The sequence below is a fragment of the Ovis canadensis genome, chromosome 12, assembly GCF_042477335.2.
Source record: "Ovis canadensis isolate MfBH-ARS-UI-01 breed Bighorn chromosome 12, ARS-UI_OviCan_v2, whole genome shotgun sequence".
NCBI classification, from domain to species: Eukaryota; Metazoa; Chordata; class Mammalia; order Artiodactyla; family Bovidae; genus Ovis; species Ovis canadensis.
Window position 1 is genome coordinate 61,874,489 of NC_091256.1, and position 24,828 is coordinate 61,899,316.

The 24,828-nt window shown below is 61.0% G+C and overlaps 1 protein-coding gene across 3 annotated transcripts in view; it reads right to left on the reverse strand.

The window, feature by feature from the left end:
- The window catches only part of TTLL10 (tubulin tyrosine ligase like 10), a 51,835-nt gene that overhangs the window by 14,903 nt on the left and 12,104 nt on the right, over window positions 1-24,828 (reverse strand). For 2 of the 3 annotated variants that reach the window (XM_069544892.1, XM_069544891.1), the window contains exon 1: window positions 302-940. The exons of the other annotated variant lie outside the window; for it this stretch is intronic. In XM_069544892.1, coding sequence (XP_069400993.1) covers window positions 302-875 — 574 coding nt within the window. In that variant the 5' untranslated portion in view covers window positions 876-940. Of the gene's footprint in view, window positions 1-301; window positions 941-24,828 lie in introns of those variants that run through there. 3 annotated transcript variants of the gene reach the window in all.

Consider the following 24,828-nt stretch of genomic DNA (forward strand, 5'->3'; position numbering starts at 1 on the left):
AGGCTGAGGTTGAGGCTGGAGCTGGGGGCACACGTGACGCAGGGGCATGCCCAGGAGGGTGGGGGTCACAATGTCCATCATGATGTCAGGGGTGACCCATGTCAGTCAGGGTAGACCCCTCTTTATGCCTGTTCAGACCCTGACTCTGCTGGTCTCTGCCCTACTTGGCCAGCCTGGATCCCATACCCCACATGTGACTTCCTCCCAGCCCCTCTCCCAGGACAGAGCTGTGTTGTCCCCTGTGAGAAGGCCTTTTTGGGGATGGGGTGCCTGTCCCCAGGAAGGTCCTGGCTGTATTCACCTGGTGCCCGGGTGTGGCCCCACCGGATCCCTGCCATCCTTGACCGCTTGCCTCTCTTTGTGCTGACTTGGGTCCGAGGGGGTGGTCCTCGGCGGTGGAGAAAGTGGGTGTGGCTGCGGGCCACAGATGCTGGGGTACCTGGGCAGGGGTACCTCTGGGAGGACATGGCCCCCACACCTCTGCGGGCCCTGCGGGTAACCTGTGGTCCTAGCCCTTGAACTGGGCACCCGGTCAGGCCCGCCCTGTGCGGGGAGGGGTGCTGCCTGGAGTGCTGGACTCCGGTCTGGTTCCGGTCTCTGTGGTGACTGTGGGGCTGGGTGCCCCTTGAGGGCAGGGCCTTCTCTGCATCCTGTCTGTCTGGGGTGAGTCCTCCCCTGCAGGGATGGTTCGTCGGAGGTCGGCGTCTCTGCACTCGGCTGCGGGGGCGGCTGTAAGGAGGGCTGCTGTCAGGCCTGTGGGGCTGGGGGGGAACGGCCTTCAGCGGGCCCCTCCCAGGGTCAGTGGGGCTGTGGGCCCTGCCCCTAGAACGATGCCTCCCTGGGGCACCTTTCTTGAGTGGCTGAGATGGGAACATTTTAGGGAATTTTAGCTATTCCTTGACAGGTCCTTCCCAGTTTGGGGGCTGCTCGGGAGGCTAGGGTTTTCCGAAACTGAAGAGCCACAAGCAGTGGAAAGGCCAGCAGCCTAGAGTGTGGGCAGGCACAGAGAGGCTCCTCCAAAGAGGACAGTCGCTTTGCAAACAAACCAACTGGTCACCCTAGAGATGCTGACCAAGACCTTTGTCCCCATTTAGGACAGAAGAGGGTAAACTGGAAACAGCTGTCAACCTAGTGATGGGGGCTGGGCAGTGGCTGGATGCAGGGAGGGTCTCGGCCTTTGGCCAAGCCGTGTGGACAACCTTGAGCCCCCTTCCCAGCCCTGCCCCACCCAGAATGAGAGGTCTCCTTAGTGGGGCTGACCCCGCCCAGCATGACTGGGGTGGGGAGTGGTGCCTGCTGAGAGCAGGGAGGGTGCTTATGGTGTGTATGTGTCCCCACGTTGCCTGAGACCCAAACCTTCTGGGGATAGAGGCCCCCAAGAGGAGGACGGGCAGTACTACCCCCCAGCACTCTCACCTGAGCAGGTACTGGGTCAACGGACACCTTGCAGAGGCCCCCCACCCCAGATGTGAGCAGGAGGTTGACACATAGAAATAGCAGCTGCACAGTCAGGCTCAGAGGAGAGGAGAGGGTGGCTGGGTGGCGAGGGTGGGCAGAAGGCACAGGGACGTGGCCCTAGCGACATGCCAGGGTAGGACTGCCATCCTCACCCGAGAAGAGGGCTGGACGGTTAGCACAAGAGGACAGACAAGGTGGAGCAGCTCATAAGAATTAAAAACGCAGTACAGCCTTGTGGGAAGATCAAGGCAGGGGAGTGGGTTGGAAAGAAGAATACAAGGAAAGAGCCTTGAGAAGTCTCAAATCAGGAGGTAAGGCTCTGCAGCCAGCCCAGTGTGGCTGGAGGTCTGGGGACAAGATGCTGGGGCTCTCTGGGCTGTTGCTCTGTGCCTCGGTTTCCCCACCTGAGAGAGAGTTGAGGGGGTTGCTGTGAAGACAGTTCCTACACGTGACATGTGCAGATACCTGCCTCGTCCCCCGTGTTCCAGGAGGGCCTGCATGATGACAGGATGGGAATGCCAGGCTGGTGCCAGCAGTGGCCACCCCCAGGGAGTATTGCTGGGAGTTATCGTGTGAACATGGGGGTGTGGAGGGAGCCCCCGGCCCCGCAGCCCAGCACTGGCTAACTTCTGCGTGTCATCTGGACGCAGCAGTGGACGCTGCCAGAAACAGGAGCCCAGAATTGGGCATGAAGGCATGGGTTTCAGAACAAGCCTTGTAAGCCTGGACCTCTGGCCTGTCTTCACTCTGTATATTTTATTTCTTCTGCAAAGAATTAAACAGGCCACAAATTACAGTTTCTTGTCATTCAAATGAACAAAGATTAAGAAGAACCCCTACCCTGGACATGCACACATGTGATGACTGTGGTGTCCCTGGGCTACAGGACATGGCTGGTGGGGTTGTGGGAGGGGTCAGGGGGATCACAGCTCCAGCTCCCAGAGCCTTTGTTGAGCAATTACCCTTTTTTTTTTTTTTTTTTTTTTGCCTTACTGCACAGCATGCGAGATCTTAGTTCCTGGACCAGGAATCAAACCCACAACTCTTGGGTTGGTAGGGGAAACCTTAACCACTGGACCACTGGGGGATGTCCCCACAATCACCTTTCTCAGAATCTCTCTAACAGACTCATTCTAAATAGAAAGCTTTTGCTGGAAGATGTTCAGGGAATGTTATCACTGGCGATGCAGCTTGGGCAGCCGCGGCCCCACGGGCAGGATGGCACCAGGGCTCCCAAGACGGCTGCAGCAGAGCAGGGACCGTCAGTGGAAACCCAACTTTATAATGAACTTTTAAAGAAGCCATTTACCTGGTCAGGTAAAAAGACCAGCAGGAAACGGCACCCTGGTGTGATGAGTGGAAGACCTTGGTGAATGAAGCTGAAGGAAACGTCCAAGAAATGAGATGCCACCATGCCCTACTGGGCCCATCCCCAGATATACGCTTGGCCACATGGGCGCTTGGGAGTGCTGACTTTGCTCATCCGGCTGGTGCTTTCTGGCCAGGGCTAAGCTGTTTGGGGGATGTGGGTCCCTGTGGATTTTAGGAGGCCATCCTTTTGGGGTTTGGTCCAGAGAGACAGACCTGGTCTTGAGCAAAGCAGCTGGTCCTAAGGAGCTGCCACCCCCGGGAGGCCTGCCCTGCTCAGCCTGGCCTGGGTGTCTCTGTTCCTCATCCTATGGCCCTGGGTGCTTGGGCCCTCTTCAGAGGGGGCTCTGCCCAGCCAGGCCCCTCCTCCCCTCTTCTCCCTCCCCTCCCTTATACTCCTGGACAGAGTCTTAGAGGACCCACAGGGCTCCTGGGGGCTGCGGGGCCAGGTAGGGGCCACAGCACAGCTGGCTCCAGCCTTCATGCCCAGCCAGGACCCCACTGTGGCCTGCCTGTCCCTCTTACCTGCCCCATAAGGTGGTGTGAGCCCTCTGCCCGGAAAACAACAGTGGTGACCAGGCAACTGTCTCCCAGCAACCACGACCCAGTGGCCCAGAGGTGAGCAGGTGGATGGGGAGGGGCTGGAGGCTGGCCCGGGGGTGGGGGCAGGGAATGACTGAGGTTGGAAGAGGGGCGTTACAGGCACAGCCGCCATCCGGGTCCTCCATCCGGGTCCTCCATCCTCCAGGGTCATTCCTGAGCCTTCTCAAGATCCCCAAGTCTATGCCCAGACCACAGGCCTGACCCACTGTGCTTCAGCTGCTACCCTTCACTTCCGCTCACCACAGCCTCAGCACGTGGAGCCCTCACTTAACAAAATGAAAAGTGGGGCTTTGCAGACCCATGCCTCCGCAAGGGTAGATGGGGCTGACAGCCAGGTCTGGGAGTCCAGGGGCGGTGGGAGGGCCTCTGGCTGCCCTGCACGGCCTCTTCCTCCACCCTGCACCATGCTTTGCATGGGTCACCAGGGCGTCTCCCCTTAGAGTGCCTTCACTTGCTTCCTGTAGGGTGGACGGCAGCCCCCTGCAGTGTGTGTCCACGTCCTAAGGCCCAGAACCTAGGGATGTGACCTCACTTGGAGAAATGGTCTTGGCAGATGTGATTATCTGATGGGCCCTAAATCCAGCAACCAGTGTCCTTGTGAGAGGGAGGCAGGGAGCAGGAGACACAGAGGGGAGAAGCCAGTGGAAGGTGGGCAGTGGCCAGAGGGCCACAAGCCCTGTGGCCACAAGCCTGGGGACACCTGGAGCCCCAGAGGCCAGAAGAGGCAAGAGGGACCCTGCTCATACCTGGACTTCTGACTTCCGGCCTCTGGGACCATGAGAGAAGTCACTTTCGTTGTTTTAAGCTACCAAGTTTGTGTAGTTTGCTGTGGCCACCCCAGGAAATTAATGTGCCCAAGTCCCTCCTCCTGACTCCTCTCAGAGACTGATGCGCCCTCAGCTGTGTGCTGCCTGTGCCAGGCACTGGTGGCCTCAGGGCTCAGTTCTGCTGGACTGTGGTCTGAAATCCCTTTGCCCGAGAGTTAGTCTGTGGGAGCGGGGAGAGCTCCCCTAGCTGAGCTATTGTCTGAGGGGCATCCTGACCTCAGGGTGGTGGGCCCTTGCCTGGGCCTGCAGGGGACAAGTACCCTTGGGTGTGCAGGGGGGCCCCTGGTCACCTGCAGTCCGCTCAGTCTTCCCACTGGCCCGAGCAAAGACTTTTGGAAGTCTGTCCTCCCCAGGAGCCCATGCCTCCATCCCTTCATTTCTAGAGACCCAGACTCTAGGGGCTGGGCCAGCCCACCTCCCTGCTCCTCTGGTGGCTCCTCATGGGTTCTCAGGAGGCAGCCCCCTGCCCATGTGGTGACACCAAGAGCTCAGACTCAAAAACTGCCTTGTAACTTGAAGCTGGTGAGGGAGCCAGCCTGGCGGCAGCCTTTCCCACAACAGCCCAGGGCTGGGCCATTGGTCACATCTACAACCTGGAGCAAGGCAGCCCAGCATGAACTGGCTAGCCTTGCAGGGCAGATACCTCTCCCCTCTCCTCAGGCCTGGCTGTGCTTGGGCTGAGTACCCTAAGGGCTGAGTACCCTGAGGACAGTAGGGGATAGTCAGCCCCTCTCTGGGAAAAGGCCCAGTGCCCCTCCTGCTGTGGTAGTTGAGGGTCTTCCCGGCCTCCTACAGGGAACTGGCACCTTTGCCGGGGCTGGAAAGCCTCCTTAGTGGCCCCCATGCAGCCTCTGGCCTCTGGGTCCCTCTGCTCAGAGAGGCCTTCCTGAGCACCCCCACCCCTTACCCCCCACCCCACCCCTGCAGCCCCTCCACCCTGGCCCCCGCCCCTGCTGTACCCCCACTTCCGCCTCCCCCACCTCCACCCCTGCAGCCCCTCCACCCTGCCCCCCCGCCCCTGCTGTACCCCCACTTCCGCCTCCCCCACCCCAACCCCTGCAGCCCCTCCACCCTGCCCCCCGCCCCTGCTGTACCCCCACTTCCGCCTCCCCCACCCCAACCCCTGCAGCCCCTCCACCCTGCCCTCCCGCCCCTGCTGTACCCCCACTTCCGCCTCCCCAACCTCAACCCCTGCAGCCCCTCCACCCTGCCCCCGCCCCTGCTGTACCCCCACTTCCGCCTCCCCCACCCCACCCCTGCAGCCCCTCCACCCTGCCCCCCACCCCTGCTGTACCCCCACTTCCGCCTCCCCCACCCCACCCCTGCAGCCCCTCTACTTCTCCGGCTGCTGCAGCACCAGCAGCCCTGCAGACCGCATGCCCTGCCCAGAGCCTTCTCGCTGTCTGTGGCTCCTTCTCAGGGACACTCCTCCCCTATCCCCAGTGTGTCTGGAGCTGCACTGGCTTTCCGAGGGCACTCAGGAAAGAGTGGTCACTGAGGAGGGAGGGAGGGACAGAGAGAAGGGCCCTTCTACCCTGACTCTGGCCGCAGAGCCTGGGTCAGAGGCATCAGCCATGGACTGGGACCCTAGGGCCTGCTTAGAATTCTCAGGGAAGGAAGAGGCTCTGGGGGCACAGCCATGAGGCTGCGAGTGGGACTGGCAAACACTGTAGACAGATGATGTCTGGATGTGGAGCAGAGGGGAGGGGGCAGGACCACCAGGCCTTCCAGCGGTACCTGGGTATGGGGTGTGATGGCCTGGTACCTGGAGAGGCCTTCGATCACCCAAGAGCCAAGTCAGGCCTATGGGGACCCAGGGGAGGAAGGCCAGCACCCTCAGGATCCTGGTGCCACCTGGGGTTGGGGAGGGCAGCCTGGGGTGTCTCTAGGGGCACAGGGAGTTGGAGTTGCTTCTATCCTGTACTCCTCATCCCCCACCACTGCCTGGCATACGATTAGGGTGCCTCCCTGGAGAGGCTCCTGGGGGGCTCCAGGGATGTGGCTGCTGCAGCCCAGGGCTCTCATGGCCCAGTGGCAGCGCCAGCAGTATGAGCCTATCGCCAGTGCACCTGAGCTGAACAGGAGCCCCCATGCTTTATTACACCAACAGTCCATTGTGTCTGTGACAGAAAGCCCTCTGGGGGTCCCAGGGCTGGGGCGTCAGGTGTGGCCTGGGCCTGGGCGGAAGTGTAGCACTGCTGGGACCCATGGCTCCTGGCCCCCCCTCCACCCAGCATTGGTGAGGGACCTCCTGTGGCGGTGATGAGGCCGGGGATGGACGGCATTACCAGACAGTATTAGACAGAAGGACCAGATCTAACCGTGTCTGGTAAGACGCCCATCGGCAGGCTTTGGTGCAGGCAGTCTCGTCCGGTGGCCCTTCTGGGAGGGGCTGGGCTTCGCCCACTACCGGCCCTGCGGCACCTTGAGAAAGCAGGAGGATTCAGCTGGACGGCAGGACCCCTGGAGCCTCCTAGTCAGTGGAGAGGCCCCAGGAGGCCCGGTGGCCCAGCCCAGGATCACCCCGAGGAGAGCTTTCCTGAAGTCTTCAGAGTGGCCCTGCAGGCACATGTGTTTGAGAGCACAGCTGGGGAGCAGTCTGGCTTCCCTGCTCTGGATCCCAGGTCAAGGTGGCTGTGGCACCCTGCGGCTTCCTGAACGGCTCTCAGCCAGTTAATGAATAACAGCAGGGCTGGGCAGACCCTCCTCCCCTGCGAGAGCCACTGGGGTCCAGAGCAGAAGGGCTGCCACAGTGCCTGTGCTGAGTGGGTCTGGGGTGGGTGTCCTGGCTTCAGATCAGAACGATAAAATAAAGGGCCATCCTGGCCTCAGCAATTTGGGACAATGTTCCCAGTCTCGCCTACGAGGCTGCGGGGGTTGGGGGGGAGAGCAGCACGGAATGTCCACTGCACTGGGCGCCCGGATGCATCCTGTGCTCCCTGCGGCCCCAGGGGCCTGAGGGAGTGTGGCCTCCTTTGTGGAGCAAGAGGCCACCGCCCACAGCCCCAGCTGCCTGGGACCTCTGAGGGCAGGGCCTGGATAGTGGCGATGTGTTGGGGGCCCTGGACACCTATAGTGGACATCTGACTCTGTGTGGTAGATGGGCCAGTCTGGGAAGGGAAGGTGAGGGCTGCCAGCTCTGTACCATCCAGAAGGCCATTTCCTTGTGTGGCCTGACGTGCCTGCTGGCCGCTCTGTGAAAAGAACCTAGGCTCAGCCACAGATGTGTGGCGAGAGGCCAGGACTCCCCAGGGCCACCTGCTGGCTGGTGGCCCTTCCCAGGTCCAAGTGTCCTGGGTTTCTTGGGGAGCCCCGAAGGCCCCAATGTGGCAGAACCGGCCCTGCACCTGGACTTGGCAGCAGTCTCCCTGGTTGGGCCGGCCTGCAGAGTTGAGACAGGCTGTTTGCCTGCCCCTGGTTGACCAGGCCTCAGCCCAGCTCTGGGGTCCAGGAGCTCAGGACCGCGTGTCCTTGGGCCACTTCCCGGCAGGTGGTGGGTCACCTTTGAACATCGTTACCAGACAGTGTTAGAGTCGAGCCGAGAAATCCAGCACTGTCCGGTAAGATGTCCACAGAGGCCCCGGTGTACCTCGGCCCGAGGACGTGGGACGGATGTGGGTGCTTCACCCCCTGCAGGCAGGGCCCAGTGGAGGTGGGGAGGCCTGCCTGCTGTCCCTCACTTTCCCAAGACCCGGGGCCAAGGCTGGAGGTGTTGCTGGTCTGCAGGGTGGCCCACCCAGCTGGGCTCAGCTGGGCCTTCACCCCCCAAAGCCTTTGCTGTGCTCTGTCCCACCCACACCTGCAGGTGTGGTGGCAGCAGCACCTGCTTGGGTGCCATGGGCAGGGCCCGGACACCCGCCTGTCCCACTGCTGATCACTGGGGGCGGGCCCGGTGCAGCTGCAGGAAGCCTTTGATTCTAGGGACCCAGAAGGGGCGCAGACACGTCTGGACCTGGGGGAGGGGCCTGCCCAGGTCAACTTGCTGCCTTGGAGCTGCATCTGGAAGCCACTGGGCAGGACTGCGTGGGCCAGCTGACTGTGGGTGTCAGGGGCTGTGGCAGTGTGGGGCCTTGGGCAGAGAGGGTAGGGCGGGCCAAGCTGCGGGAGGGCGGCCCCGTCGCTGCGAGCAGGGCCCCAGCGTCATCATTACCAGGCAGTATTAGAGACCAGACACCATCCAATGCTGCCCAGTAAGATGGCGATGGCCACCCCGGATTGGGTCTTGGGGCCGCCCAGCTGGGATCAAGAGGAGACTCGATGAAAGGGCACCCAGCAGCCTGAGGTACAACCAGGGTTTCTTAATGCACTGAAGTGGGGAGGGGCCAGGATGGCCGGGGCTGGAGCAAGTGTGTACCCTGGGGCCAGAGCGCCAGGTGGTCCCATCTGTGGGGGCCCCACACAGGGGAGGCGGGCCTGCAGTGCCTGGAAGTGCCCAGAGGCCAGGACCACAGGGTGATCTCCCTGCCCAGTCAGCCCTGGCTGGCCAAGTGGGACCACCAGCTCTGGGCATGGGGTGGGCAGCTTAGGGCGTCAGGGTGTCCTGCCAACAGGCAGTGGGAGTTCAGGAGGCAGGAGCAGGGCAGGACCCTCCTTCCAGGTGATCCCAGGGAAAGGTCCAGCCCCTGGGGGTCCTGGATGAGCATATGTCGGAGGCTCCCAAACACAATCTCCCATGCCCCTCCCCCTGCCTTTGTCAAGAGCGCAGATGAAGATTGGGGCCAGGATGGAGGGTGGCTCCCAAGACCTGGCCCTCCTCAGGCCCCATCACCGAGCAGAGCAGATGTTTCCGGGGCCTGGGGTCCCTCCACTCACTGAGCAGCCTGTCACCAGCACCCTACTGTGGCATGGCCCTGGGGTTCTGGCCACTGCTGGCTCTGAGGTCCAGGATGAGGTGGTGCCAGGCTTGCAGGAGGGGTGCAGGAGGGGCAGCCTGTCCAAACTGCCTGGCAGTCACTGTGGCTTGTGTGCCCAGAGCACGTGGAACAGTAGCCCCCAAACACAGAATACAGGGCAACAACCCCCAGGTACCTGCGGGGACTGAGCCAATCTTGAAGGCACCCCAGATGTCTGTTCAGGGTGGGGGTCGAGGAAGTGGGCAGCTCTGGGGCCCCACCCTGCTCAGGGTCTGCACGTGGGACCCCTGCAGGGAGCTGAGAGACCCCCAGCACACTGCTCTGAGACTCCAAAGGGTCCTGTCCTCTCTCCTGTCACCACACAGGCGACACACTGGCCTGGAGAGCTGACCAGAACAGCTTCTGAAGTTTTCTGGCAACTTCTACCCAGAGTTTGCAGGGAGAGAGCGTGAGCTCTGTGCTGATCCCCCCCACCCTGGGCTGACCACAACAAAGACTGCATCCACCTGGTCCCCGGCCTCAGCTGGGTTCACCTGGTTCTCTGGCTCCATGCTCCAGAAGGGCTGACATTTCTCAGAGGGCCTGACCAGACTTACGCCTGGCCTTGAGGGACATGGGGCTTTCCTGGTGGCTCAGACAGTGAAGAATCCGCCTGCAATGCAGAAGACCCAATTTGATCCCTGGGTCAGGAAGACCCCCTGGAGAAAGGAATGGCTACTCACTGCAATATTCTTGCCTGGAGAATCCCATGGACAGAGGAGCCTGGTGGGCTACAGTCCATGGGGTCACAAAGAGCTGGACACAACCGAGCTACTAACACTTTGCCTTTCTTTTGCCTTTGGGGGGCACACACAGGGAGGGGGCTTCACAGGTGCCTGGACCCTCCAGGTGACCGTGTCCAGGCTCAGAGAGTGGTGCCCTTGGCCAGGATCTAGGCCTTCAACCTTCTGGCCCCAACCTTGCCTTTCAATGTCCATCCCTCAGACCTGTAAAGTCAGTTCACTTTTTTCTGAGCTAAGTGAAGCCATTTAGACTTCACCTTCAGAGCTGAGTTAAATTTCAGCTCCAATCCCAGTGGCCAGGCCTTGGGGGCTGGAACTGGGCCGAGCATCCCTCCTTGCAGCCATCACTTGTTCCAGGTGCCTCCGCTGCCTGACCTCCAGTGCCCTTGGCTGCTCACAGCCAACCCTGCTAGGGGACCAATGAGGGCCTGGGAGACCCCACAGGCCCTGGCCAGCCCACCTACGAGAGGATGGATGAGCTACTCCCATTGTCTGCTCCCTACCAGCACGTTGATTGTTACATTTTCACTAGGAGGCAGAGATGGGGGGCTGGTGGGCAGCAGAGTGCTCTCTTCTGAGCCCCAGGACAGAATCTCACTCTCCTCCTAAACTCAGAACCTGAATTCCACAAGGAAAGACTGATGCCCATGGCCTGGGCCTCACTGTGGCTCTCATATGGGCCGAAGGCCTGGATTGCTGCCCACCTGGCTTGGTGCAGGCCGGTGAGTCTTACTGGCTGGCATGAAAAGTGAAAATAAATGTTCCCTGCTTCCAAGTGCCCCCCAATGATGCTTTCTTGGCCAGTAGTTGGTAGGAATGAAGCCAGCGTGCGGTCCCTGGGTGTGGGGTCACCATTCCGATGCGGCTCAGCTGAGGACATTTAGGAATCAGAGCATCTCCTGTTTGCAGAGCAAATAGCCCACCTGGAGGGCACCCAGCCTGCCCAGTCTGGCGGGTCCCACCTGCACAGGACAGGGTGGGGTGGGGAACACGATCCCAGCGTGAAAAACCAGCAGGCTGGTTAACCTGCCCGACGGGCCTTAATCAATGGTGAGGCCGCGCAGAGAACAAAGCACAGAAACCCAACCCCTCTGCGTGGCCGGATCAGCCAGCTGGGCAGGGAGGCTGGGGCGGGGGTGGCCCGAAGCTGGCCCATCTGCACGCAGGTATGGCTGGAGCTGTGCATCTGAGGCCTGGCCGCCATCCCCCCTGAGTCCTTTGGGGTGCCCTCCCCACACCAGAGGACAGACCAGGCTCCTCAAGAGGCCAGCAGCTTCTGTGGGCTCTTTTACCTACTTCTAAATCCACCAGATTTTGCAAGTAAGGTATTTGCAGATGACCAACATGCCTGAAAATGCACAGCAGACTGCATCCATTTTCATGAATACAAAACTTATTTTGCCTAATTCAATCCGCTGCCAGTGGCTCCAACTTTGAAGCATTTCATCTGAGTTACTAGGAAAAAAAGAAAACGAAACCAACCCGACCTATTTTTACAGATGCTCAGCCTAAAAGGGCCTAAAGTTCTCCCGTTGGATTAAACAGCCTGTGCTTCTGCCCTAGAAGTTTCATTCGTCAGGAACAGCGAACTCTATACTATGCCTCAGAGATGGTTAACCTCTGTCACGTCAACGTTTCATTTCCTAAACTTCAAGACTTCCCACGAAGGCCAATGCCTGGGCTGTGAAGGAGGCTCTCAGGCCAGCTTGCTCAGGGCCAGTGTGTGGGGCCGAGGCACTGTGGCCTCACTTCTGGACAGGGTGTTTGTGGGGGTGCAACCGAGGGTGCTACTTTGAGTTTAGGTAGAGAATCTTTAGGACAGACTTTGGACCCCATAGCGCGACACTGGCAAGCCGGCCTGCACCTCCTCTGAGGTGGTTCCGGCTCTACTGGCACCTCCGACAGGGGTGGGTAGGAAATAGCAGCGAATCCGGGCCAGACCGGCTCCAGCCCAGTGTGGCCTCTGGCAAAACTGAGCTCTACCCAGGAGCAAAGCCCAGAAACCCAGAAACGGCTTAGAGCTGCCGGCGTCTCAGGACTCCTTGGCACCAGCTCTGGGTGAAAAGACAGCTCAGAACCAGCACTTCAGTGGCCGACTCAGCAAAGGGCTTTCCAGAAGGTCTCGTGGCCCTCTGGTTGGGAGGGAAGACCCCCACCACCCGGTACTGGTCCCCTGGACCTGGCCTGTGTAGGCTGACCGCCCTGGGCTGTGGGGTGGCTCCAGGCCCCCCCAACCCTGCTCTCCCGACCCCCGAGGCCCACCTTCTCCTCAGAGAGGAAGGGCCACCCTTCCCCGAGTCCTGGCCCCACTGGACTCTGTGGCCAACCGGCTGTCGCCACCATCACACCGTCCTCCCCAGGTCGCTGGTGAGGGCCCCGAGGGAGGCTCTCGGCCCAGGGTGCCTGCCTCCAGCTCCTCCACCTCCCGCACTAACCTGCCCCAACAGGTTCCGGGCCTGGAGGAGTAGGGTAGGAGCCCCTCCCGCCTCTGCCCACAGCCTAAGCCTCGCTGGGCCCCGGTATCTGGGACCCACCAGGCCTCTGCATGAACGCCAGGGACGCCTTGGCGCCAGTCTCCCCGAGTACCTGTCAGCCCCTGGTCCGTGGCCCCGGCACCCAGGTCTGGCTTCGGCCCGACCGAGAGCTGCCTGCCTCCTGGGCAGACCTGAGGCCCACCGCCCTCGGTGGAGGCTCCGCACAAAGGAACCCGAGGTCCACGCGTGTGCAGTGGACGGCTTGCTGGGCCTTGGGGGAAGTTCTGAGAGCGACTGGGAACAATGGAGGTGGCGCCGGGTAGGGCTGGGAAGAGGCGGCGAGGCCCCGGCTCGCCTTACATGTAGGGCCACCGCCCCTCCCCACGCAGGTGCCTGCTCCAGGCCGACCAATCTCCACTCCCGGCAGCCGACAGGTGTGTCCCCCGGGCTCCCATAGGCCGGGAGGGAGGCAGCGAGTGACGCAGCGGCCGGGCGGGCTCGGGGCCTGCACACATTCCTGCCCCCGCCTCGCCCAGCTCACCCGCCGGCCAGGTTGAACAAAAACCAGGGCAAGAAGCTTCGGCAGGGACTGCACTGGAGCGTGTGAGCCCGCGGCCAGGGCAGCCGGGCAGCAGCTCCTGTCCAGGCGCTGGGACTGCGTTGCCAAACCAGGGAGGGAGCAGAGGGGGGTCATGCTCCACATCCCTGCTTTTCCCCAGGTGGCTCCGGCGATGCCTCTGACCCTTGGGGTGGTGGCCTCCCACTGACCAAGGGCAGAGACTGGACCTGACCACTTTGTTCCAGGCCCCCACCCCCAGCTGTGGCAGAAGCGGAGGTTCTGCTTTGTGTGGGTCTCTCAAAACCCTTCTCCTGTTTGCCCCTAGCCCACCTCTATGGTCAGGTGGCCCGGATCAGGCCGCATGTCATACTGGCCCACATGCTAGGGGAGCCAGGCTGCTGAGAAGGGTGGGGGGTCTGCCTGGTGACCAAGGCCTTGGCAGCCCCCGGAGCCTACGTTTTAGACCCCTAGACTGGGGTGCAAGGTTTTGTGTAGGGGTTCACAGGGTGGGAGAGACAGGGCCCCAGTCCAGCTGGACTTCATGCTTGCTGTGTGCCCCCAGGGAAGGGCCTGTAATGAAGGGACAGTGATTCCAGTAATTAGCCCAACAGTAGAGAGATCCCAAAGGCCCAGCTACTCTCCATAATGAACCCAGCAGCCGTGCTGGAAACTCATGTGACAGGGCTGTCCCTGGGCTGCTGGCCCTGGCCTTACTCCACCCTGGGAGGGGCTCTGTGGCCCAGAGGCTGTCCTCCAGGGATGGATGAGGCCAGATCACTGGGTAACCCTGAGAGGGCTCCCTGGCAGCTGCATAACTGCAAGGGGTGCTGTGCCCCCAGAGTCAATCGTGGGGTCACGGTGGGGGATCCAGAGATTTGCCATGGGCCCCTTGAGTGTGGTTCTGAGTTCACTGCCACCTGGACACCCCAGGCCACTCCACTCCCTGACTCTGGAGGGGGAGTTGCCTGGAGCTGGTCTGGCCCCTTGGGCCTCGTATGGGGTGTCTGGAAGGCAGTCCTGGGAGCAGCGGTGACCTCTAATCCTCGACCCTTGGGCTCCAGCCCCTCCTTGGGATTGTCAGGATGCCCACCCACCCTGATGCCCACTCAGGTGTCTGCGTTTGTGTAGGGGTGAGGCAGGACACAGACGTCCCATGGGTACCATCTTTTGAGGAGATTGAGGCACTGTCAGTGGACAGAAGTGGGAGGAGGGGCTGTTCGAACTGACCTCCTCTTCAGTCTCACACCCTGCCCTCCCCGGTGCTGCCTGCCAGCGGGGAGGGCCTCTCCACTAAGCCCTGAGGGCCAGGATGTGGTGGGGACCAGGGGCCTGCTCAGTTCTGCCAGGAAGGAGCACAGAGTTGGGTCTAGGAAGGGAGACAGTCATGGGAGGAGCCCCTGCCCCTGGAAGGGAGCATCTGAGGGTCGCTTGGCCTGAGAAGAGGCAGAAGTAAAACCTCCTCTTAGTTTCTGGCCTGCTGGGAGGCTCTGATCCTGTCATCGCCAAGCAGGGACCCTTTCCTGCCAACTCAGAGGCTCCTGCAGACTCAGAGACACCTGGGCACATTCACATGGCTTCCTGAAGCTGCTCTACTGGGCAGCTGCCCTGGGGCAAGGCGACCCCCTACCATGGAGGCTACCCTAGCTGGCCACAGTGGTGCCACTGAGGCCTGATTTTAGCCCAGGGTCAGAAAGCAGCTCAACTATTCCTGTGGCCCAGGAGCCAGGCCTGCCCCCGCCACGGTGAAACCACTTGGAACATCCCCTAGTGCATCATTTTGAAGAGAGCTATTCTGGTCTGGCTGACTGCCCACCCTTGACCTTGCAGTGACTGCTCAGTGCTCTCCTTGCCTATTCTGCCTAAGTCTTGAGAAGGAAAAATGACCCGAGACTGGGCCCTGTGCTGGCAAGAGGACCGAGGAGGTCTTGGCAAGTTTGCACGCATATCATCCCTCAGTTTTCAACAAAAGTTCAGTTGAGATGTTTCAGTTGCCCCTACAGTGTTTGTAGGCAATCCTAGCCAGCCCAGGTGGGGGTCCCAGGACACTCTGGCACCTCTGAACTCTGCTGATGGCCACCTCAAGGCCTGAGCTGGGGTCATCACTCCTAGTGGAGCAGCAGTTGGCTCCTCCCTGTGCAGAGGCCCTGGTCCCTCTAGGGCAGCAATTCCTCGCCGGCCAGGATACAAATCCAGAGAGTAAGGGTGGGCGGGCCCTGGGCAGGCCCAGAGCCTCTGGCCTCCTCCAAAGGGAGAGCAAGAGCCAGGTGGCCAGGCCCTGAAGGGTCAGCAGGGTGCCGCCCCATATCACACCAGGCTCATGTTGTCCCAGCCTGCGGGCAGCAGCTAAACTGGGTGCTGGGATCCCTGGAGAAACCAGTGGCCATCAGACAAAGGTTCTGGCCCAGCCTACCTGCTGGGTGCAGATGTTGCCATGGCAGCAGGAGGGGGCGGGGCCAGCAAGACAGGCTGTTCAGGGACTGGGAAGACTGACATGGGAGGGGTGACAAACGCCCCTCCCCAGCTTGGGAACACAATCGGGCTGATGGCAGAGCTAGTGGTGAGCTGGCCCCCAGCCCCTCAGCCCTCTCTGTGGGGCTGAGGCCTCACGAGGCGGGGCAGGCAGGACAAAGGGCCATTGTGCTGTGGCTGCGGCTACTTCCTGCATGGCAGCCAGCCACAGATGGCTGCAGGCTCCCTGCGCCCCCCAAGGCTCAGCCTCAGCCTGGAAGCCAGGCCCAAGAGGGTCCTACCTCGGGTGCCGAAGGATGGCCTTCCCACTGTGACTGTGTTGGGGCAAGGGCAGGGCCCTGGAGCCCCTGAGCCTTGGACTTGGGAACGGGACCTTTCTCAGCTTTTAGCCAGCTCTGGGCTCCCCAGGGGACACCTTACTGAGTCACCTTACCAGTCCCTGCACTTCCGGTTGGGACGGGCCATTTCTCCTCTGCAAGCTCCTCTGACTCACCTCCTCACCTCAGCAGAGCAAATACCTGGGGCAGGTGTGGGTAGATACTGGGGGCCGCCAAGCAGCCCCGTGTGGGCCCACTTGGGCAGCTGTCCCTGGGGTCAGCACCTCCACAGAGGGGGCAAGCTCTGTCACTCACTCTTCCCTGGCCCTCCACCAAGTCAGTGGTGTTGACCTGGATTAGGGAGGGGCTGTGGCTAACTTTGCTTTCAGCCACTGCAACCGGTACTGCCTTGGAAGACAGGCAGCTTGGCTCCAGGAACTGGGAGAAAGGTCTAGTTGCTGGTCCAGTAGGGCAGGTGCTAGTGTCTGGGTCTGGACTTGGAGGTTCTGCCCAGGAACAGGGCTCCCCGTGGGACATGGCCCGGCCACCTCCTCCCACCCAGAGCTACCTGAAGCTATCTGAAGCATGGAGACCCCGTCCCAGGAAGGCCAGGCTGGGGTAGGGGTGCTCCAGGTGCTCCAGGGTAGGGGTGGGGCTGCAGTGCCTGCACCCCTGGACCTGCTCTCCGAAGCCTTCCTGTCCCTGATCCGTGGGGCCAGGTGTTCCCCGCAGAGGCCACTTCCTCCCACCATGCTGACAGGTGAGCGCAGGAGGCTGGGCCCTGCCGTAATCAACTGCTGCACTGAGAGGGGACCCTCTTTCTTCCATCTTTTGATCTACCTTTCCACTCCTTTTGGCCTCAGCTACTCCCACCTAGCCCAAGGACCTAGGACCTGTTGGCTGTCCCCAGCTCAGGGCCAAAGAGTTCAAGCCAGAAAGCTCAGCAACTATCACTCCAGGTCCCTCACGGCCCCACATGCTGCACTGAAGGCCTGCTGGTGCCCATGGGCAGGCTGGGGTTACTCCAGTGCTGGGACTTCTCTCTGGCCCTCCTGGATGAGTCCTGACCGCTTCGTCCCCGCCTTCCTGCCTTGGGCCATGCTCTCAGACCCCATTGTTCCGGCAGGGCCTGGTGGCAACACCCGCAGGCTGTGCCAGTGCTGCAATGTGTTCCTGCAGCGTGACTCAGCCTTGACCTTGACCCCGTGCCTGAGATCCAGAAGCACCTATGTTGTCTCAAGCCCGTCTCCCTGAGGCCCACACCTGGTCATGGTGTCTAGAAAACACTGGGCCAGAAGTCTGAAACCCTCTGTCCATCATTCTTAGACAAATTGAGGCCCCTGGTGGCCTCTAGGGCGCCAAATCCAGGGCCAAAGGTCAGCCCTCGGGCTCCTGGGCTCAGCATGTCAGCAGCTGGTCACTCTGCTTGCAGAGCCTCTGCCCAACCAGGCTACCAGAGACCACGGTACCCTGGCCCTGCCCATCTCTAAGAGCCCGTGGGTCGGGTTCTGGTGTTGTGGGGATGGAGGGGCAGGGGTCGACCCTGTCGGGGTCTGTAGCTGGGGAGGACCCAGAACTGTGGAGTTCAAAATATTTGAAATAAAAAAGGTCCCACTGGTGATGTGAGAACAGGTGCCTGTGTGATGTGATGAGCAGGGCAGCAGCCCGGTGGCTCCTCCCAAGCCCCTGCCCTAGCCTAAGTGTGAGAAAAACATTAGACAAAGCCCAGCAGAGGGGCACATGATGGACATGACAGGCACATACCTGGCCAGATCTCCTGCACAGGTCAAGGTCACAGAAACAAGGGGGGATCTGGGGCCTGTCACAGCCAGAGGAGCCCAGGCATACGTGATGGCTGATGTCATGTGGGGTTCTGGGTGGGAAATGAGGAAGCCGGGTGAGGTGGGACGGTAGCCCATGGAAACGTACTGCACTGGCAGCACTGGCCTGAGAGCAGGGGAAACTGGCTGTGGGCCTGGGAACTCGCAACGGCTCTGCAGTCTCAAACTATCAGATAGAAGCTCATTTAAGTATATCTGCAAGAGTCCCACAATAACTCTGGCAGATGTCCTGGGGGCATCAGGGGACAGAGCAGGTGGCTGTGGGCGGAGATGCCAGGGGAAGCTGAGGACAGAGGCATTGGTGAAGCCGAGGCGGGGGCCTCTGGCTCCCATCTGAGGCCATGAGGGGGGCTGTGTTCCAGGTCCCTCTGGCCTCCACCCCCACCCCGTCCTGTGCTTGGGCTTGGTGGGGCGCCTAGAGCTTGGGGATCACTGAGGCCTCTTGTCTGGTCTGGTCTGAACGTTCCTGGTGGAACTCTGGACCCTTGAAGCCTGATGGGGCCAGCTGCCTCTGGGCTCCCCTGCACCCCCTGCCCAGAGGCTCTGAGCAAAGACTGGCTCAGGGTCTTTGTCCTGGGAGAGCTAGGGCCTCATCTGAAGCCCCTGGAGGACATAGCAAGGGGCGTCTACCCCACTTCCCTCACAGCCCCACAGTTTGGGATCCCAGGAGCCCCCAGGCCAGAGTTCACGCTGACACCAGGAACCTGGCTGGGACACCCTGCCCTCTCCTGCCCTGTAAGGCCCACACTTGTCCTGTCCTGTCCTGGGGTCCAGCACTCACGGGGCGGGGCAGGTCCAGTGACTCGGCAGCCCCTCAGGAAGACACAAAGATCCTGGGGGCAGCAGGGGCCTTGGTGCTGAGGCTGGAGTGATCCGGGGATCTGCACTGGCAGCCTGTCTGGTGGGGTGCCGGCCTGGGGCCATACCCTTGTGCCAGGAGGCCAGATGCTCAGCCCTACCGCCCCTCTGGTTCCACCTTTGGCCAAAGTCAGAGATTTGCAAGGTCTCCATCTCCCAAAGAGCCTGCTTCCAGGGGCATCAGCCCCAAACCCAGCACTCAAGAAAGGAGGGTAGCCCTTGCCTCTCAGCCCCTCCCCAGGGTCTAACTGAAATGAAAACCATCTGTGGGGTGCAACAGGGACCTCAGATCCATAGGCCAGCCTGGCTGGGGAGCCCTAGCCTCCACTCTTGTTCCCTAGCCAGCCCTGAAGGAATCCTCTGAAACAGGGCCATAGTCCCCCCACTCAGGGCAGATCCACTGAGCCCCCATTTCGCCACCATTCAGCAAGGCCTGGAGCAGGATGCTGGTGCAGTAAGGGGTGGGAGGTGGGGGTGGGGGAGGCTCTCACAGCCTCAGCTGTATTGCCAGCCATCCAACACTCACTAGTCCCCTTTGTGATCTCAGACCAGGCCCCAGGCCTTATCTGCACCCAGAAAGGGGGGGTGCCAGATGCCTTGTCACAGTCAGGGAGCCTCTGCGTCCTCAAATCAATATCTTTACTCGTTTATACGGCACCTCAGACCTCTGGCCATCACCAGCCTGACTGCCCCTGGCCAGGGTAATCTGGCACCCTAGCCCCCAAGGCCCTCTCCTACCTGGCCTCCCCCTACCCCCACTGCTGGGGGCCTCCTTGGGTCACGCCCACCCTGGATCTCTAGGAACCTGTAGCCCAGACTCAGCATCACGCTCTGCAAGGCCACCAGTCTCAGTTCTCAGATGATGTCAGTGCCGCCTCTCCACTCCCTGCTTCGTGCCAGGGGCCCTGCTGCCTTCTTTGAGCAAGAGTGACCTTGGGGCCCCTGCACCCCCACTGCCTGCTGCCCTGGGCACTGCTGAGCCTGGGGAGGGTCCGGCACTCTTTGGGGCCTTGTTTTGTTCAGAATCTTTCCTCCATGGCATTTTCACCCCTTTTCTTTTGAAATAATCCAAACTTAGAGGAGAATGGCAGGGACAATATGAATCTGTCAGCTGGGGCAGCTGTAACAAATCACTACAGCCGAGGGCAGCATAGATAAGACGCTGTTCCCACAGAACTGGGTCTGGGAGGCCAAGACCCAGGCAGGTCTGGGTCTGGTGAGGCTCTTCCTGGTCTGCAGGTGGCCTTGCCTTGGTGTGTGAGCAGAGAGGTGATCCCTCTGTGTTCCTCTTGTGACAAGGGCACCACGCCTCTCATGGGCCCTGCCTCACCCTGAGCACTCCTAAGGCTCCTGCTGCAGACACCAGCCCACGAGGGGCAGGGCTTCCCACCGAGGATCTAGGGACACAACTTAGCCCAGAGCAGACACCATTTCTTTCTTCAGGATATTTGAGAGTAACACTCTCACCTCAGGAGTGTCCACCAGGAGCCCTCTGGCCCCCTGGACTATGCAGCTCCAGGCTCAGGAGGGCTGGCCCATCATCTCTGACCACTGCCACCAGCCCCAGGTCGGTGCTGCAGCCCCCGCCCCTGCATATCTGCCCTCTCAGGCCACCGGCCCCTGTCCTCCACCAGCCTCCCCTCCCCCACAGCTTCTCGTGCCCACTCTGGGTGTCTCTGCCCCACGTGACCTCTCAGTGAAGCCTGGGCACCTGTGTCTAGAGCCCCGCCCGTGCCGCACCCAGCTGCCGCGCCCAGACGTGCCCGTCAGTTATGCTCTTGTCTGGTTCATGGCTAACCAGGCCCGGGCATGGCCACTCCTGCGGATGCAGGTATTGACTGAGAGAGTGCATGAGTGACACTGGAGCTCCCACCACCGTGAGGGCACACGCAAAGCTGCCCAGGCCTGGCTTTGGGCCAGAACACATCAGATGGGAGGGTGGGCTTCTGTGTCCCTCTTGCTGGCACCAGCTGCTAAGGTAGCAGCAGTGCTTCCCCATGAGAAGGTGAAGCAACAGCGAAGTGTCTGAGGTGAACTTCCAGCGGCGCTGGCTTTACTAACAGTGGCAGTGGACCTCCATCCTCTCCCACAGGCAGGGCTGCGTGATGAAGGCCCCACAGGGTGGGTGGCGGGCAGCAGGCGGGAGGCAGAGTCCCCCTGAGGCAGGAAGGGACTAGGTGGGCACAGGGGAGTCCCAGGATCCTCAGGGACACTTGCCCCTCCTAGCGCCCACACTCCAGTGGCCCCACCACCCAGAGGGGTGATTTTGTCTCCTGGGGAGCCTGAACTGAGCAGAGCCCATCCCAATTCCCGCCTCCCACCCTGCTCTGCACCCGCCACTGGGCGGGCTGCACCGGGGCGAGGAGGCATCTGTGCAGCTGGTTCAGATTTGCGTCCCAAATCAGCTGTAGCCACTGCTGACATCGAATTTGCCTGAAAACTCAGATTCGGGGAGAGTGTGGGCTCCAGTGCCCACCAGATGCGGGGAGGGTGGTGGGCTCCTCAGGGATGTCCACTGCTCCCCTCACTGCTCTGAGTGGGATCTGGCTTGCACAGGGTCTGCAGCCTCCTCTGTCTCCAGCCCCTCATCCTTGCCAGGCTCAGCCCTTGTGGCTGCCCACAGCCCAGGTCCCACCTCCTGCTGTGTCTGGCTCTACATGACCCTCAGCACTGGCTTGGCTCCATCCCAGCCACGCCTTCTAGGGGCCTGCCTGGCGTTGGACGCACTGCCCTTCCTCTGGAAGGGTCCCCTTCTCTATCTCTGTGACCCACCCCCATCCCTAGCCATGGTGGGAAGTGGGGGCTCAGAAATCCTGGTCAGAAATCCAGGGTCAGAAGGTCAGATGAGGTCAGTGATTAGGTCAGGAGAGGGTCAGAAAGGGGGTCAGGTGAAGTCAGCATGAAGGTCAGGAGGGGACCAGGAGGAAGTCAGGTGAGTTCAGCATGAGGTCAGAGGGGATCAGGTAAGGTCAGTGAGAAGGTCAGAAGAGGGTCAGGGGGAGGTCAGGTGAGGTCAGTGAAGTCAGGAGAGGGTCAGAGAGGGGGTCAGGTGAGGTCAGCATGAGGTTAGGAGGGAGTAGGAGGAGGTCAGGTGAGGTCAGTGAGGTCAGGAGGGGGTCAGAGAGGGGGTCAAATGAGGTCAGGAGGGGTCAGAAGGAGGTCAGGTGAGGTCAATGTGAAGGTCAGGAGGGGTCATCAAGATCAGATGAGGTCAGTGAGATGAGAAGGGGTCAGCCATGAGGTCAGGCAGGATCAGCATGGAGCTCGCTGGGTTTTGAAGACCCGGCCCTCCATCCTGTCCCTGAGTCCCCCTTGGGGACACCCTACTTCGGCTCCCAGGAGCCCCTTGGCTGTTTCTGCCATGTTCTCCTTGCAGGGGCCTGTTTTACAGGGTCTCCTCTTAGAAGCCAGAATGGATAGAGCGGTGGGGCATGGGGAGGGGGGTAGACTGGATGAACAAGGTACACTTGTCCTGTACCTTGAGTCAGAGTCAGATGTGGTCGTGGGTGCAGGGGTATTAGGGGCCAATGTGAAAGGGTTGTAGGGTCAGATGAGGTGACCTCCAGGGAGAGGGGGCATGGAGCCTTGATATGCAGTGGTGTAAGCCCCCACTGAGCCTTCTGGGTGCCGTGTGAACAGCTACCCTGAGCGGGGGAGGGTCTGGGGCCATGCCACCTGTGCCCACAAATGCCCATCTGTGGCCCTTTCTGCCTGGATGGGGGCAGAGAGGAAGTGTCTTGGCCCATCAGAGTCAGGCCCTGGACAGTGCCTCTGAGGGGATAACTGGAAGCGAGGCCCTGCATTCTTCTTGCTTCTGGGCCCTGGACCCTGGGTCCTGTCACTGGAAGTTTGAGAGGCCTCCAAGGGGTCGGTGGCCATTTGGGAAGTTGTACCAGAGCCAGCCTGTAGCTTGGCCCTGCCCCCAACTGAGTCTGAGCGGCTGCCTCACAGAGGACAGAAGGGGAACCATCCAGAAGCCCAGCATGTATCAGCTCAGGGAGAAAGTCTGCTGTGGGGACCCCAAGGAGGCAGAAGCGCGGCCACAAGTCAAGTCAGGGGCCCTCACTGCCCTGGACACCAGGCAGTTCTGGCCTGGTGTGCTGAGTGGGGCACATCTTTGCCTCAGGGCTACTGGGGCCTTGTGTGGTGGCCTTGTCTGATGCAACCAGGCTCTAGGAAAGGCAGGCAGCAGCTGGGCTGTTGCCACAGCAGGGAGGAGGCTCTGCAGCCCGGCACCGCTGGGCGTCCTCGGCCTCTAGTGGGGGGGCGGGGTGGCTCCTGCTGGCAGGGCCCCAAGCCCACTTGGGGGCTGGGTACAGCCAGGCTCCTCCTGTACCTCCCGGCCCTTGGGGCTGGCAGAGCTGTGCTTACGGGACCAAACGCCCTCGCTGGGCCGCCTCCCTCAGAGGCAGTGAGTTAATGAGGCCACTGGGCCGCTCATCCCCTCCACCTAGGTAATTGGTCTCCAAAGGCAGGAAAGTGTCACCGAGATGCCTGGGGCTGCCTCGGGGGATGGGACTGGAGAAAAATTACACCCCGTTTTTCCACTCGCTGGAGTCTAATTGTGCTCTGGGGCTTCCCACCTGGCGCTGAGCATGTTTGTTTGTCAGCTGCACAGGAGGGAAGACTGGCTTCCCTGATTTCAGGGCAAAGGTGACCTTCCTCAGCCCAGGGCTCATTCAGGGCTCCCCAAATGTTGGTGGGAAGCCCCGTGGGGTGAGTGCTGGGAAGGGACCTGTGCAGCCCCTGGATCCTGATCTGATGGGACTGGGTGAGGGTGTGTTTTGCAAGGGAGTTTTGTTTTCTTAATCAAGGTGAAATTCATGTAAAATGAACCATTTTAGAATCAACAGTTCCATGACACTGTGTATTTGCTGTACTGTGCAGCTACCATCTGTATTTAGTTCCAGAACATCTTTATCCCTTGAAGGAAAACCCACCAGGTAGCCCCCAGCCTAGGATCCACCTCTGTGCCTCTGCGTCCCAGGCTCGCCATCTGCGCACTTCCTATGGTCATCAATGGACCCCCCATGTGCCCACAGCTCAGTTTGGTTCCCCCACCCCCATGCTGCTGAAGGCCCCAACAGGAAACCTCCGCCCGCCTGCCCTTTGAGCCAGATGACAGGCAATGTGGAGTCCAGTCACCTACTGCTTGCTCATGATCTGGGCCCTGACTCCTGTAGGAAGCAGAGGAGGCAGTGATAAGCTGGCAAGGGCTATGTTTGGGCCAGCAGGGCACTCGGGGAGTGAGGGGTCCCTGGGTGGGTGTGGTCAACTGGAGTGACTGAAAGGGGAGAGGGCAGGGTTGGGGGAACCGGGTCCCAGCTTTGGGCAAGTACGTGCAAGGTGATGGTGAGACACATCAGCTGGGGTCCAGGACAGGAAGTGGGTCTGTGGGCCTGGAATCCAGGGGTGGCCTGCAAGGCTGTCTGGCCGACCCCAAGGTGTTAGTGACCAGAGGATCAGCTACCACGAGATTCATGGATATCAGAGCTAATTGCTGAGGAGTCTGTGCCTCTGGACAAGAGTGCCCAGCCTCCTCCTCACTGGGCACGGGGAGGGGCACCAAAAGCTGAAGCCCTTAAAGGTGAGGACAGCAATTGGGAAAGAATCTGTTAGTTGATATTTTAAGAAAGATTCTGAGAAGTCTGATGAGAAGGATCAAGTCTGGCGAGCTTCCCTCCCTGGTGGATGCGACTCTGCTTGGAACTGTGGCCAGGGTCCCAGGGCAACGGGGGACAGGAGCCTGGCTGCACTAGGTCCTGACCAGACACGCAGGAACTCCATCCCAGGATTCTAGCATCCTGGTGGGCCTGGGTTAGGGACGTGGGAGCTGCAGAAGGAAGAGACCTGGTCAGAACAGGCAGCAATATAACTGGGGGATGGGGGAGGCAGAGATGGCCCGGGTGGAGAAGTAGGGGCAGCCAGAGGGCCCTGGCAGCATCTGAGAACAGCACCAAGAGGGAGGACAAAGCCAGGGCCAGGCCAGGAGGAGGAGGGAGGTCACCGTGGCCTTGAAGAGAGTGGGGCTGAGCAGCAGGAGGGAGGAGCCAGACAGGAGGAGGGAGGGGAGGAGGAGGGGAGGAGGAGGGGAGGAGGAGGGGAAGTAGGACAGGAGCTAGAGGGGCCGCTGGGGTCAGGGCTGGTTTTGTTTAAAGATGACATGGTAGGAGAGTAAGGTCCCCAGGAGGCCTCTGAACAGGCCAGTGGGGCTCCCCTTGCAGGAGCAGGGCGTTCACCCGGAGGGATAGCTTGGGCCTGACCATGTTGAGAGGAGGCTGCCAAACGGGGTGTTTCCTGCAGCCACGGTCGGTCAACCGTGGGAGCTGAGGTGGTGCCCGGAGAAGCAGGCACAGGTGGGGCCTGGAGAACAGGGGCGAACCTGACAGAAGCTGTGACAGGGAGGGGACCTCTGAGGG